The 16,667-nt window shown below is 44.2% G+C and overlaps 1 protein-coding gene across 1 annotated transcript in view; it reads right to left on the minus strand.

Moving 5' to 3' along the window:
• Positions 1 to 14,280: 14,280 nt before the first annotated feature.
• The window catches only part of ube2e3 (ubiquitin-conjugating enzyme E2E 3), a 36,676-nt gene continuing 34,289 nt past the window's right edge, over positions 14,281 to 16,667 (minus strand). Inside the window, exons 5-6 of the mRNA XM_080537334.1 lie at positions 15,544 to 15,691; positions 14,281 to 15,001 (exon numbers count right to left, since the gene is read on the minus strand). Coding sequence (XP_080393460.1) covers positions 14,904 to 15,001; positions 15,544 to 15,691 — 246 coding nt within the window. The 3' untranslated portion in view covers positions 14,281 to 14,903. The remainder of the gene's footprint in view (positions 15,002 to 15,543; positions 15,692 to 16,667) is intronic.

Raw genomic sequence — 16,667 nt, forward strand, 5'->3', positions numbered from 1 at the left:
TCAGATCAGGGTCCAGATTCCTTCAAGCTTTGTAGCACTAAAATAATCTTAAAGTTAAGGGCATATTATTTGGGAACACATTAATAGAAAAACAGTTAAAATAAGTAGACATATGCGGATTTCTAACTGTCAACGATCTTGTCACAGATAACCATCAAGACTTGGAGATCTTCCAGAGCCTCTGCTGCCTCCTCAACGCCAGTGCTCACCTCCACACTGTGATTCTCTACATGTTCCTCACAAAAGAGTGAGATCGAGGAGAGGAGTAGTGTATATTATATATTATTATTATTATTGTTATATGTTAATATATATTATATTATTATATAGAGTGATAAAGGGCATTATTTTGGGACCATGGGTTTTCCCTCAATGAAATAACATAACATTCTGTAGCATTACTTTCTTTCACAACAAACCGGATGTTCTGTCTTTGATTGTAATCTTTGAGAATTATCGTTTTTTTTGTTATGTCTTTTATATATTTATCTATATCTATCTATATATCTATATCTATATCTATATATTTACAGTATACGTCTGTGTAAACTACTCTTCTGGATAGAGGTGTTCAACTTGTATTGTATTATGGTTATGTATTGATTATACTGTTGTTTCTGTATGAAATATAAAAACACATTTGCAGTATAAAGAGTTTATTCTGAATTGTCAATTATGTTAATAGACAGACCAATATACCATTTATTAGAAGTTTAAAGCAAGTCTCTGAGGCTACGTAAGTGGTCAGTCCTTTTGGTGATACAATAGAAACAATGCAATAGAAACAATGCAAATTGACTTGAGTAAATGCCATTTTAACACATTTGCCAATACAGAAGCTGACTGATTTAATATGAATAAATATCACATCATATTTCATGGCATAAAAAACAAGCAGCGACAAATACAATTGAGAAAATGTTTGAGAAGGTAGAACTGTTTTCAACAGAATATATACAGGCCATGCCCACATTTGAAAGCACACTTAAGTGATTTTACCAATGAATTCAATGCTATGACCATGTTCACAATGGTCCATGTTCACAGTAAGTTGCTCAGCAGAACTTGACATCACACCTGGGGAATTGGCGTAGAAGGGAACAACTTAACTACCATGCACCAGATATGTACTGTAAATACAACACCAATGAACACTTCCCCTCTCAAAAAACACAGAATGAACACGAGTGGTACCCTATGTACTACCTTATTGTATATACTTGCTAGATACTGTATGTAGTTATTGGATGTCCAAGAGGCTACCTGTAACTGGTATAAGGCCTATGTAATGTGAAGTCTGGCTGCCATTCCTCCAGAACAAGCACAGTCAGGCGAGCGATACTGCAATTGCCATGGTCCCTTTCTCCATGACTATCTTCCATCCTAAGATGTCATAGCTTCATTGTTTTGAAATGATCTGGGAGATTAAAGCGAAGAGAAGAAAGATCATCATGAACTCAATTAGTTTAGCAGCTCACACTACCTTCTACATCACTTTGTTTTACCTATCATAGTAGGATCTGACCATGCAACTACTCAACCAAACATCAAGACAGGTATAGATTAAGAAGAGGATAGTTGTTTTTGTCTACAATCCTTACTACCCATGTGTCAATGTCAATTACACAGATCCGATCCATGGTTTTAGAGTAAAGTAATATTTCCCTCCCCTATTCTTAACCCATCCACAACATCATTCTCTAGTTAGTACTACTGGACAACACTACACAGTTCTATTTACTGTGATACTTACTGTGCAATTTGTTCTAGGGGTAAAGTGAAAAACACAATGCTTCAATAGTGGTGGCAGAATTAATCCGAAAACAAATACAATTTTAACTAACCTTTCGCACACTCATCCACCCACCCACCCACCCTCACACACACACACACACACACACACACACACACACACACACACACACACACACACACACACACACACACAACAAAGCCACAAGCAATAGCACAAGTATTGTAATAACTAACCCTAAGTATTATTGGAATTTTACCTAACATGTTTCCAATCCTCTGACATTGGGCCGAATTGGCTGAAATAAGCAATCAGTGAATGATCGCAGTGCAATGAATAGACTTAACATGATAGACTCACAACCTTCAGCTATAGTATTCTGAAAGTCCATCTCTCCACCCACTGCAGGCTGTGCACTCACTCGCACTCGGGCCACAGAACACTGTCTATAACTTTTTTTTTTCCGCGTGCACGCGCACGTTTACCCGTACCTCCGCCGTTCTGTTCGTGGTGATTTTAGAGGCAATAGATTATTTTTTTTGATTATTACTAACACCAGAAGACAAGACATACAAACTGTGGTGAGCTACATTGCTTGTGTAACATTAGCTAGTAGCTATCCATTTTTCACTCATACACGGCCGGAAAAGTGAACAGAAATACAACGCTGACTTACGGTGGTATCTTGCGGCTGTCTTCACAAAGAGCTCCAGGATGCTTTCGCTTGAGGTGCTCGTTCATTGCAGATGTACTCCTGTGATAGGCCATTTCATTTCTGCACAGTTTACAGACCACCACATTGTTTTCTTTTTTTGTAAAAGCCGGAAATTGCAAAACGTCACGTTTGACGTCAGACTCAACAACCGGATATTCAGGACGCACATTTTTGCGCCCCGGCCTAGAAATAGGAGACAGCCAATTGGAGCGCTGCTACAGCTCACGTGTAAGCGAAAAGTATTCGGCCTGCCATAGACTTGCATTGACCGGCGCCCGACGCCTCCCCCTATGTATTTTAACAGTGAATTTTACACACACACAGATAAAATGTTTATTGTATTGGAGGATTTTTAATGAATGCTGATAGGCGCCGACAGAATATCAGCCGCATTTTGTGAATAAACAATGTTTATTTAAAAAAAAAACTTTTACAAATCGCAACTAGGAAGTGAAGGTGGGGGCGGCGCCCCAGCGCCCTCTATCGGCCAGCCGCCACTGACTCCTACGTTAAATTCAATTATTGTCGCTTTGAATAAAAGCGTCGGCTAAATGACTGTAATGTAATGTAGGCTAATATACTATACTATAAAGTCAATCACATAGCCCATATATACTATACTATCAAATAGCTGGTCAAAAATGTCAAATGTATTGTTATCTCATAACTACACAGCGTAGCGCAACAGCCTGTATGTTTCACCTGCATCTCAACAGGATTTACAGCAGCACGCAAAACAGCTCAATGACAATATAAATTCACCTGCATCAACAACACAGGATTTACAGCATTTGAACCGGCACGCAATAGCCTACATTATCTTAAGCATAACATGCGTAGGCAAATGTGCGGCTAATTTCTCATCCTTTTCTGCCATCAAATGTAAAAGTTCGCCATAATTCCCACGATTGATGGAGCTACTGCTCTCGTCGTTCCCCCGAAATGCTCATTCTGGTTTAGCAAGGTAGCATGTTGCATCAATTAGGCTTTTCAACATTTCCCTGTTCTCCTTTACCTTTGCGTTGTGTGCAGTAACATGCAGCCGGTGCTGCTCATCCAGGGCCATGTCTATGCGACTTTTGCCAAAGGTTTTCAAGGCCATCTGAGAGTGGATGTGGGCTATGGATTTTTCATGCTTCTCTAAAGCTCTTGGAAAATTGTTCAGGTCACAGTAGCCCGTTTTCACCCACACGCTGTCGCTAGACCAGAACAGTAGGCAAGGGAAGCAGAACAGCTTCAAGCTTGTTAGCCTGGCTACATCCACACAGCCAGTCCTTTTTTTTGTACCATTCCGTTTGAAATGTTCGTACAATCTTCTGTCCCTTCCTTTGGGTTAATTGAGATAGGTCAGGTGTTGCCCTCCCATTTTCAATCACATTTCGTTTTTTGCTCAAAACTGAAGGTTGAAAATCTTTTTAACTGTTGGATATCCATGATGCTGATCTCAAGTTAGCTGGGGAAATTTAGAACCGCGGCGCGAACAGCAGAGGAATGCCGCTACGGCAAGCCAAACGCAAACTGTCAATCATGCTGTCAGAGGCAGCGTCGCACGGTGCTTCAACGTCCATCAATGAAGACAATGTGAGAACAGACTACGCATGCGCAAACCTACGAAACCGTTGGTCTATCACTTTGCATAGCACAGAGGCACTGCCTCAGCCTCTCGCCAGCAATCAGCTAGCTTTGGGAGCAAACTCTCCTGGTGCCAGGGCATGCATTATATTTTTAAAACAACACATTTTACATCATTTATTTTAACAACATTTTAACACATTAAAGTTAAGAATAATGAGTAAAATAAATTTTAAAAAATATATCTTTTTTATATATATATATATATAATTTTTTTTTAAAGACTGATATTCTTTTTCTTTCTTAAATGCCTGGGTGAGGCACTGCCAACCCTGCCTCACCTGACTGCACGCCACTGCACAATAGTACCTTTACATGTCAGGGTTTTTAGTTCAAGTAGTGCAGAATGTTACTTTCTTTGCATTTCTTGTTGCATGAGACCTGATATGAGTAGAGCAGCAAATAGTTGCCTCTTTGACCACAATACCAAAATGCTGGAGCAAGTAATTCCAACTCCAGCCTAGTATGCCCAAACACATAAGGGAACCAATCCCTGGTATGATTGTGATACTGCTTCAGCTGTTCCGGACCTGTCCAGCCCTACTATCCCAGCTGGAAATCTTCACCTGTCTGCAACTTCAATGAAGAACGTTCAGGCAGTTTTTTTTCTATCAAATAAAAAATTAAATGCAGTATTTTTCTATCAAATTCAAATTAAATGCAGCAGGTTTGTGTGATGTTAATAGGCATGTCTAGGCATGTCTGACCATGTGTCAATCCTCCTGATTCCTGCATACACTACAATGGGGAAAAGTGCTCCCACCACCACTAAGACTGTCAGAACCTGGCCAGAAGGGTCCGCTCCACTGCAGATCTGCCTAAATGACACCCAATGGCAGGAATATGAATATGAGGACCTGGAACAGTACACGTCGTCGGTTCTGAACCACATAGTGAACTGCACAAACTCAGTCACCGTGGACAAACGGGTCCGGGTCTACCCCAACACGAAGCCATGGATGACTGGGAAGGTCCAAAAACTGTTAAATGAGAGGGACAACGCCTTCTTCGCAGGGAAGCGCACACCGCTGTACAGCTCCACCAGGGCCAACCTAAAGCGCGGCATAAAAGCGGCCAAGGCAGAGCACAGAGAGAAGATTGAGGAATGCCTCCTGAGCAACGACTCCAGGCGGATGTGGCAGGGGGTTCAGCAGATGACAAACTTCAGAGCCAACAGGCTCACAGCCGCAGAGGACGACCCCCTGCTGGCGGGAAAGCTGAACACCTTCTACGCCCGGTTCGACGAGGGGCGAACGGAGGTAACCACAACACAGACACCACTCTCTCCAGCTCTCAGCAGCCTCACCCTCACAGAGCACAAGGTGAGACGCGTACTGAAGGCGGTGGACCCCAGGAAAGCCTCGGGGCCGGATGGCGTCCTGGGACGGGTGCTGAGAGACTGCGCCGACCAGCTGGCCGGGGTTTTCACCAACATCTTTAACCAGTCCCTGTCCCAGGCCACCGTCCCACCCTGCCTGAAAACCTCAACTATCATCCCAGTCCCGAAGAAAAGCACGGTGAGCTGCCTAAACGACTACCGCCCGGTGGCACTCACACCAATCATCATGAAGTGCTTCGAGAAACTAGTCCGGGCCCACATACTCACACGCCTCCCGCCCAACCTGGATGCATACCAGTTCGCCTACAGAGCCCACAGGTCCACAGAGGACGCCATAGCGACGACTCTCCACGCCACTCTATCCCACCTGGAGAGGGGAAACAGCTACGCGAGACTGCTCTTCGTGGACTTCAGCTCCGCCTTTAACACCATCCTTCCAGACAGGCTAGTGACCAAACTACTAGACCTGGGTCTATCACACTCTATATGTGCGTGGATCAAGGACTTCCTGACCGACCGCCCCCAGAGGGTGCGGGTGGGCCCCCACACCTCCACAGCCCTCAGCCTCAGCACTGGGTCACCCCAGGGCTGCGTGCTAAGCCCCATCCTCTACAACCTCTACACCCACGACTTCACCCCCATCCACCCCAGCAACTACATCGTAAAGTTTGCAGACGACACCACCGTGGTGGGATGTATCTCGGGGGGGGACGAGGCGGTGTACAGGGATGAGGTAGAGCAACTGAGCAAGCTGTGCAAGGTTAACAACCTGCTGCTAAACAAGTCAAAGACCCAGGAATTCATCGTAGACTTCAGGAGGAAAAAGTCCGAGATCCTGCCCCTGCTCATCGACGGAGAGAGCGTGGAGATAGTCTCAAAGCTCCGATTCCTGGGACACAACATGCGGGATGACCTGGCCTGGAAGGACAACACTAAAGGCACCATCAAGAGGGCACAACAGCGGCTATACACCCTGAGATGCCTCAAGAAACAACACAGCAAGAAGGAGATGCTGGTGGCCTTCTACCACGGCGCAGTGGAGAGCATCCTCACCTTCGGCATCTCCAACTGGTTCCACAGCTGCACGGCAGCGGAGAGAAGCGAGCTACAGAGAGTCGTGAGAACAGCACAGAAGATCACCGGCGCCCCCCTCCCCTCTCTGGAGGAGCTGTACAAAACACGCTGTCTCAGGAGGGCCTCCAAGATCTCCAAGGACCCGACCCACCCTGGGCACGAACACTTTGTCAAGCTGCCCTCGAACAAGAGGTACAGGACCCCGGCCGCTAAGACAAACAGACTGAAGGACAGCTTCTACCACAGGGCCGTCAAGGCCCTGAACACAGAAAAGGCCTAAGTTCTGGGCCCAGGACAGTCCGGACGGATTGTATGGCAGCTAGTGCTGAGGCACAAACATGTACATTTTCAAGCCTGCAAACTGTGACACTTTAAAATAATGTGAAAAAATACTTTCTTGTGAAATATGACAACCCTAGTTGACTATCTGTGCAGTATAGTACAGTGGATTGTGTACATAGCCTCTATTGATGTAAACCAGCTCCTTACCTTCTTGTGATTTTATGCATCTATGCTTTTTCTAAAATGTGTCTCTTTTTCCTTTCCTAAACACCAGGGGAGCCTCCCCTCCTAAATTTCGTTGTTTGGTACCTGTACTGTAGCAATGACAAATAAAGTCTATCTATCTATCTATCTAATATAACCAAAGTGAAAATGGACGCACTTGTGTAAACATTGTCTTTGAGAAACATAACGGGTCTCTTGATTAGCCACAACCAGGGGGCTATTCCACGGGCCGTGATTAAATCTCAAATAATTTGCTGCTTGGTTGCTATGCAACCAATCCTTCTGAACAAACCTGGTAGCGAGCAGGTTTACAGGCTGGTTTAGGTAATACGTGCGTCACAAGGACGTGTCGTCCATATAAGCAGAGTAAGCAGTGCTTACCCAACGAAAAAAAAAAAAAGGACAGTGAAAATATTAAAATAAAACCGTTTGTTTGTTTTCATTAAAAGAGTCGTATTTTAGGTCCCAGGGCAGCAGGAGTCATTCATTTTGGCGCCACCTGCAGGAGTAAGCACTCGCTATTCTGCTTGCTTGCATTGCGTTGCATTATAAGCACTTCTCTCTCTGCTTTCCCTCGCGTACATTCGAATGCGTGAAAATGTATTTTAATTTTTTTCCGATGCCTCAGCCCGCTGTTAATGTGGCCAGGGTAAGCATGCTTACCAGCCAATCAGTAGTTCGTTCATTCCGATAAGAGCTACTGATTGTCTCTTATCACTTTCAAGTTCACTTAACATTTCACCTTACTTTCTCTCGCCCGGCAGAATAGCTTATGCCAGCTAGCTCAAACGATCTAAATAATAATAATCAATAAGGATAACTTGCTTGATTTTGTGAATATGGACAAAGGGATTTCGTAGACTGGACTGGAAAAACACAACTACTGGCTAAAGGCCGCCCGAAGCCACCGCTCACCGATCTTCACACCCAGAAAGGGAAAGTCGCTAGGGGCTACAGCAAGCCTGGTATGAGCGGTTTATATGATTTATATGATTCGCGAGGCTGGTGGTGATCTGTGCTTGTTTATATGGTTTGAGTACTGCTGTACTGCTGGTTATGGCTCCTTATTTAAGACTTCCTCTGCTTTTACCTTTGAATGTAGGCCTGTGCCGTTGTGTTTGGAGAGAGAGCTGCTTAATCAATCGCTGAGATAGGCCTAATGTCGCTGTCCGTGCCAGTGGTTCTGGACCAAAAGTGTTTGAGAGAGATAGAGAGGGAGGGTTTGTGATGTGATGTCAAGTGCCTGTGTGACAAAAGTGTGAAAAGAAAGTGTGTTGTGAGTTTACTATGGAGGATGGTGAATTGAGAATTGAGAATTGAGAATTGAGAATTGAGAATTGAGAATTGAGAATTGAGAATCAAGGACCCCAATTGAAATAAGCCAGTGGCTTTCTTGGGTTTTTATCCTGTTAGTTGACCTTGTATGTAATATGTACTTTCATGTACCTACTTCTGCAAATCTTCTAATAAAGTTTTCAATCAATCAATCAATCAATGGAAACGGTGTGTGTCTGTGTTGTGCGTTTGCGATGTTGAAACTAGACTTCAGCAGGTTGGCTACTTGAAAAGATTGAACAATGAGCACCCCTGATATAGTCGAAACGGGCAACAGTTTTTTTTGTTTTTGGTAATCTGATCACAAAGTGACCCTACAGTTTATTAGCGGGTTCTTGGGCATCAAAATTGCATTTCCTTGATCTTATGCTTACCCAATCTAAAAGCTCACGGCACGTGCCTGGTGCGTCAAAAATGTCTCACAGGCGGAAACTACATCCCGAACGACAGTTCCGTCAAGTGTCTTTTAGGAAATATTAGTTCCCACTTTTTACGAGATAGATAGTTTGACTGTGTGATAGATAGATAACTTGATATTTTTAAAGTGTGATAGATAGATAAAAAGTGTCAAAAAAATAGGTATGTCTATCAACTTGCATTGCCATCAGCACAGTGGTGTGTTTGGCGCAGGGGTTAAGGCAGCCAGCTAGAGGTCTGAAGGTTGCCGGTTCGATACTTGATTTATTTTATTATTATTATTTTTTTACATTTAACCGAAGCCTTCATGCAAATCGATTTACAATATATATATATATATATATATATATATATCTGTCTAAGTTAATCATCTATCCATCAGTAATCATAAAAAATAGAAAAAATAATCTATGCCAAATCCAGGGTCCAGTTAGAAGAACATCATTTACTACTCAGAAAGGCTTCAAACACCATTGTAATCGTGTCAGTTCTTGTAAATTAGCCTACACCATCATTATAGCCTACATACTTTTTTAGATGAGATTTTAGAAAAAACAAGTGTGTCAGAAGAGGGATTTTGAACCACCGTCTTAAAATGACGAATTGATACCATGGCAGCAGTCAATACCACTATGCCATCATGACAATATGACTGTATGTAGCCTGCTGCTGATATCACCACAGTAGTAAATATTAATTTATTAAAATATGAACATATAACAATAACTGGGGCTAGTATGACCTACGCATTTAATCGGTCAGCAATTTCTTGCCAAACCATTTCCCTTGCCTTGTTAATTGCGGCAGTATTGCACTATTTTACATCTTATTTTTCGTCTTCATAAAGATCAATAAGTGGGACCGCTGCGCAGGCTAGTATCTCCATTTCGACAGTTAGACTCTTCTGGGCTCTTTATGTCTGCGTGCACACGCCCATATCGAGGATTTCTAAACCGGTGTTCTGTGAACACTGATGACACAAGGCTGATCCTCGTTCGAGGAATCACTTGAGGCTTGAATCTCAATCACAAGTTGCCTGAACGAGGCTTTTATTTTAATTGCCGATATACTAATCCAACGTACGTGGAATAGCCCCCAGATGAGCCTGTGATCAGACAGCGTCCGTTGTCATTCAAGTTTATGGCATTCACAAGAGCCATTGTAGTATACACAGCCTAAGCTTAAGCAAGAAACCAATGAAATTGATGGAGGGGCAGGAGAAACAAAGACTTCACAACAAGATGGTGGCTACTTCAGTGCAAAATGAGGACGTCTTCCACTACAGTTTCTGAAATAAATATACACTATTTTTGTATGAAACAAACACTCTCTAAATGTAGTTTACCTCCTCTTCCTAGCAAGGTACTCTGTTACTAGCATATAAATGCCTATGAAGTTTGTATTAGCATAATTCTTAATTGTTGCTAGCTACCATGCCAACTAAAACACTACCAGGTAGTCTAGCAACAACAGTCCATTCGGCTTGAAGGCCACTGTTTCATGTACAGAAGCGGTGCGCTTAGTTTTTTTGTAGCCAAAAGGTGCATTTGTGGACACAGACCCTAGTAGGCATATAGCCTAACAAATCAGATAATCATGTTTTTTTAAATTAACACAAAGCTGTAAGACTCAAGACTGATAATGAATAAAATAAGCAATACAGGTTCCTGTAACTTTTCAGTCTGACTGAATGCAGCAGAAAGTTTGTGGAAAATAGTATTTTATGCAGCTTAATTTAATCCTGAAACGTGGCCTATATCAATACAGAAACCAGAGTTGTGTAACCTTGGTTTATAGCCAATGGCATTTGTAACCAAATAATTTGCCTGTGCAAATATTTTTGTCTTTAACGAATTAGGGAATAATATTTGGAGAAATCCAATCAAATTCAGTGTTAGTGATATCATATACAGTGATCTGTGTAATGGACACAATAACATATTTTTACTCTATACAACTGTTATCAGACCTCCAGCTGGATTGGAACCGTTTGACCAGAACGCATCCATCACTCTGACAGACGATACAGTATTTCCTCAGTCAACATTAATCACAACCCTGTCTATGAGCTCCGAACTGGGGGAGTCTGTTACAGGCCAGAGGTGGGGGAAGGCCTCATCCTACCAAGATCCGCGGAGACAGACAGACGGACCAGCATCATCAGTCATGGAGCCCTGTGGGACTGGATGACGCAAGCGAGTGACTGCTCGTTAGCAGCCACAGGGATTCCTGCTGTGTGTGTGTGTGAGTGTGTGTGTGTGTGTGTCCTCTACTCTGCCCTCCTTGCAGTAGGACCCTCACATTAGCACCCATCCGCTGCTGCAGTAGTTGTCGGTCTAACTGTAAGATTTTGTTTATAACCAGAGAGATATAGACCTCACATCAAAATAGATTGTCTCTACTGTCTCTAGAGTGAAATACTCTTCCCGAAAACTCAATTGCTGTTACTCTGTCTCCCCCATGTGGTTAGTTCAGTCTGTATTCCTGAAACACAGTGGAAGCCAAGCCTTGCACATTTTCCCATGTTCATACAAATGACTCATCATCACCTACCTGTCACTAACGTCAACCATTCTATCCTCCAGTCCTGTCACTAATGTCAACCATTCTATCCTCCAGTCCTGTCACTAACGTCAACCATTCTATCCTCCAGTCCTGTCACTAACGTCAACCATTCTATCCTCCAGTCCTGTCACTAACGTCAACCATTCTAAATAATTAAACAATTTTGCCATTTAGCAGACGCCTTTATCCAAAGCGACTTACAATTACGAATTACAGGGACATTCCCCCTGGAGTAACTGAGGGCTAAGTGCCTTACCCAAGGGCACACTAGTAGTGGTGTGGCTTCAGGCAGGATTTGAACTCACAACCTTCCGATCCCAAGTCCAACTCACTATCCACTAGACCACCACTACCCCCCAGTGGTAGTGGTGGTCTAGTGGACCACCACTACCACTGGGGTAGTGGTGGTCCACTATTCTATCCTCCAGTCCTGTCACTAACGTCAACCATTCTATCCTCCAGTCCTGTCACTAATGTCAACCATTCTATCCTCCAGTCCTGTCACTAACGTCAACCATTCTATCCTCCAGTCCTGCCACTAATGTCAACCATTCTATCCTCCAGTCCTGTCACTATTGTCAACCATTCTATCCTCCAGTCCGGTCACTAACGTCAACCATTCTATCCTCCAGTCCTGTCACTAACGTCAACCATTCTATCCTCCAGTCCTGTCACTAACGTCAACCATTCTATCCTCCAGTCCGGTCACTAACGTCAACCATTCTAGCCTCCAGTCCTGTCACTAACGTCAACCATTCTAGCCTCCAGTCCTGTCACTAATGTTAACCATTCTAGCCTCCAGTCAGAGGCACTCTGTTTGTGTGTAACAATCTCAGGCTACTGCAGACCATATATCTGTTTTTGTTGTACAGTTTGCATACACGGTATGAGTTATTGATGATCAATTATATTGATTCATATATGTTTTATAACCTTATGTTAGCTTTTTTCTCTTCTATTTTTCTGCCGTTGTTAAGTGTGTGTGACAATATTGAAGATGCAATATGTAACATTAAAGCTTTCTAAAAGTGTTCTAACGGTTGTAATGACTGTTCAATTGGTAGCGATCAGGGAATAGGGTCCCTTGAAGGTCCCTTGAGTGTCTCGGTTTGAATACAAACATACTGTTTCTGGTATGTTGTGTTCTTCACAGATTTTTCTGCGTTTTTTTCTCTGGTGGCTGCCTCTTCTTATCATGGACATGCAATATCATTTTTTGGGGGGTGTTATATTATTATTATTAGGGAGGATGTTGTTGGGAACTTCAAACTGAGTTTCACCATGGTGGCAGATTACCAACAGACTTATGACCTGCTCCTTTAAACTTGTTTGAACTTGATTCGATTTCACCCACTCACACTTGGATGCACTAAAGCCCAAAAACGCCCAAAATGTATAAAGAGTGTAGGCGTCAGTGGCGGCTGGCCGATAGAGGGCGCTGGGGCGCCGCCCCCACCTTCACTTCCTTGTTGCGATTTGTAAAAGTTTTTTTTTTAAATAAACATTGTTTATTCACAAAATGTGGCTGATATTCTGTCAGCGCCTATCAGCATTCATTAAAAATCCTCCAATACAATAAACATTTTTATCTGTGTGTGTGTGTGTGTGTGTGTGTGTGTGTGTGTAAAACTCACTGTTAAAATACATAGGGAGAGAACGCGGGGCGCCGTGTCAATGCAAGTCTATGCCAGGACGAATACTTTTGGCTTACACGTGAGCTGTAGCAGCGCTCCAATTGGCTGTCTCTATTTCTTGGCCAGGGCGCACAAATGTGCGCCCTGGCCAAGAAATCTCCGGTTGTATTGCAGACAATGCATTATGCTGAGGACTCCCGACTTCCGGTTTTCCGGACTTCGGGCTTCCGGAGTATTTTAAATGAACATTCGTAATGTCTGTCTCTGATGTTCATGGTCAATTAAATCAGCCTATTTTGTGCAACTAATAATGTTCCCGCTAATGGGTTAACCAAGCAGCCTTGCACCTAACGTGCAAGCACCTATCTTCGAACTATTCATAGCAATATGCGCGGGGCAAGGCGGAGGTACGGGTAAACACGGCTCATGTTCTGTCATCAAAGGTAAGAGTTGGTTTTCTTTAACTCAGCTGATGCATTGTTGTGTTTCTGACATGGTCTGGTTGTGTTTCTGACATGGTCTGGTTGTGTTAGACATGGTCTGGTTGTGTTTCTGACATGGTCTGGTTGTGTTTCTGACATGGTCTGGTTGTGTTACAGACATGGTCTGGTTGTGTTTCTGACATGGTCTGGTTGTGATACAGACATGGTCTGGTTGTGTTTCTGACATGGTCTGGTTGTGTTTCTGACATGGTCTGGTTGTGATACATCATTGAATGTGTTGACCACCATCACTCTCCATCATCATCCATCATGTGTCTATGAAATAGATAGTACTGTACTACTGACTGCAGCATTCATCTATGCTCATTGATGTAGCCATGTCACACAGACACATAGTACACATATTCATCTGCTACCTTTATTAACCTGAGTGTAGCTGTGAGGCCTGTACTAGCCTTGTTGACTAGACTTCCTCCTTGTCTGACACTGGGTATTGGACCGTACCGACGTCCATAGACCGGTCACTCTTCCACCTCAGTGTCTGTAGTTGACAGGGTAACTTCTCCATGGCCCACACGGTCATTTTAAGGGTGAAAGTTGAAATTATACAGTGGTTGTAATGCCAGTGCGTGTTTTATGCGCGTGCACGCGGAAAAAAAATCGCGCACGCTGCGCGCCCGAAAGAGGACCCCCCACCACACTGCTGTGCCCCACCCAAAATTTTTGCCACCAGCCGCCACTGGTAGGCGTACAAAGAGTGTATGAGTATAGGAGTATAAAGAGTAGGAGTTGGATATGAAAGACTATCCAGGAGTTGACATTGAGTTGACACTGTACAACTCTTCCTTGGGGACAAGTTTATTGTGTTTGGGGAGGGGGGGGGGGGGGGGGTGTTACAGTGGTGGCTCGTTGCTGAGCTACAAAAAGGTTCAATGAAATCTCTTCATTACAAACTGACAAAGGTCAAACAGAGTTCACAACAGCATGTACCACATGACTGGAAATGGGTCTGAGGGGTGTTTTCATAGAAATGACATCATCTCTAATAATCTACTGCTAGTTCTTTTTTTTTCTTCTTCTTAACTTCATACAGATAATGGAGAAGGCTAAAATGCACCATAATATTTGGTTGACTTTAGGAATAGTTTCCTTATTACATCACAAAATACATTTTTTTTTTAATATCCCAAAGAAGCAAGACTTGCAAGTAGGCATTTAAACATAACTAAAATCTACAGCTACAAAATTCTACTCCCATAGCATTGTTGACCTGTGGGGGGCGCTCTTTCCCCGGTCCTCAGATGGTAAAAGGAGGAGTAGAATCATCAGTATGACATATACACAGAAGTCCGTATTGTAAAGGCTATAAAGATTTGTTGCAGGTCGTAAAGCCGCCTCCTGGATCTTTACACTGCGACGGGCAGGGAGGAGGAGGAGGAGGGAGTAGTGGGGAGAGGGGAGGTCGGGGGAGGGTCCGGGGTCCGGGTCTTTATGTGGCATATCTCTTGGTCCACTGTCTGGCTATCCTGTCATGTTCCGCTCTGTTGGTCAAGTACTGGGTGGCTATGCTGCCCACCAGAGGGTCCGCTGGGGGCAGGGCCAGGCAGAGAGGGAAGGCAGAGAGAGAGAGAGGGAAGATAGAGAGATGGAGAGAAAGAGCACATGATTAGGAGGACTACTCGTCCTGGACTAGGCACACATAACAATGTGTTATCTCTAAACCTGTGGCAGGGGACCTCGTCATAATCATTTGTCTAACGCGCTGAATTTCTTTTCCATCAACATGATGGAACGGGATTCTAAGTCTGACTTGGCTGACTAATGATCAGTGAGCAACTGTTGTGTTTTTTTGTGTAAATCTCGAATTTTCAGATAAATGATCAGTAAGCAGCCCATTGTGGCTTGGTTGTCCGTCACCACGGTTGACTGAGGCGTCAGACAGCAGCAGCCATTGTGGCTCTGTGCCGGTCAGCAGCCATTGTGGCTCATTGTCACTCGTTAGGATTGATGAATGGGTAAGCGACCCGCGTTTTTGGCACAGGCGTCAATCAACATGGTGTCGACCGAGACATCCGTCAAACGGCGCCAGTCGCGGCTCTGTGTCGCCAGTCGCGGCTGCTGTCACTCACCTGGGTTGCAGTCTGTGAGCAGGGAGCAGATGGACAGCAGCACCTTGGAGACGGTGAGGGCGGGGCTCCAGTTGTCCTTGAGGATGTCCAGACAGATCACGCCCTGGCTGTTGATGTTACAGTGGTAGATCCTGGTCCGGAAGGTGACCTGAGGGAGGAGGAGGAGGGAGGAGGGAGGTGATCAACACTCATCAACGCAGGCCCTTAGAAGACGCTAAGCTGCTAAAGTTGGATCCTTGGTACATCTATCTACCCTTGACCCTTATTCTTATTCTTATCTCAACCCTAACCGTAAACCTTGTTTTTACATTTCAACTTTGATGGGAGCAAATTCAGAAGAGAGGCACTCGATCGAATCCTAAACCACACTTCTCAGTAATGCTGGGAGAGCGTTCTAAAGAGCGGTCAGAGAGAAGTCGACTACGCTCAGGAGATTGCCGGCCGTGTGGAACCCCGCGCTCTCAGTTCCACCGTGGTCTTTACACACAGCGATCGCTTCATGGTGAGTTGTTTTGGAATGCATTGTGGGTGATAATGTAGATCAGTGATTGTGCGTCGTATGCCTCGCTCAGGCCGACACCCTCCTGCTCTCCCTGAGGCTACACGGCGGTAAGAGCCAGCCCCGCTGTCGTCACATGACTACTCACACAACCCGGGACCAAAATAACCCTGAGCTGCTCACAGCACAATGCTGTTATTATAGTGGAGGCAGAGCACGGTGGTCGCAGTGAGTCAAGCCTGTGAGTCGTCTTGTTTGTGGAGACTGCGAGAAGGCTTCCGGGGGGTTGGGGTGGGGGGTGGGGGAGACCTGCATGTGTGATCTGGGCGCTGTGGGGACTCTAACATGATTCTCTGTTCTTCTTGTTCTCAGATCTTCTTCTTAGCCAGAAGCATCCGTTTCCACTAAGAGTTATATGACTGGGGCTTGAAGAGGAAAAGCTAATGTGTTTCTCAGACAGGAGGGAGGGGTGGTTATGGCTCAGCCCATTTCTGGGTTTGAGCTGGTGTGGTGTTTGTCATACGTGTCACCGCATGCTGTGATGTCACAGAATAGAGAACAAAACGAAACAGATCGAATAAATATCTTCATCATCAATCAAATGAAAGGAAAGAACGTAAAAACG

Source organism: Nansenia antarctica (assembly GCF_963989245.1).
Source record: "Nansenia antarctica genome assembly, chromosome: 7".
Lineage (NCBI taxonomy): Eukaryota > Metazoa > Chordata > Actinopteri > Argentiniformes > Microstomatidae > Nansenia > Nansenia antarctica.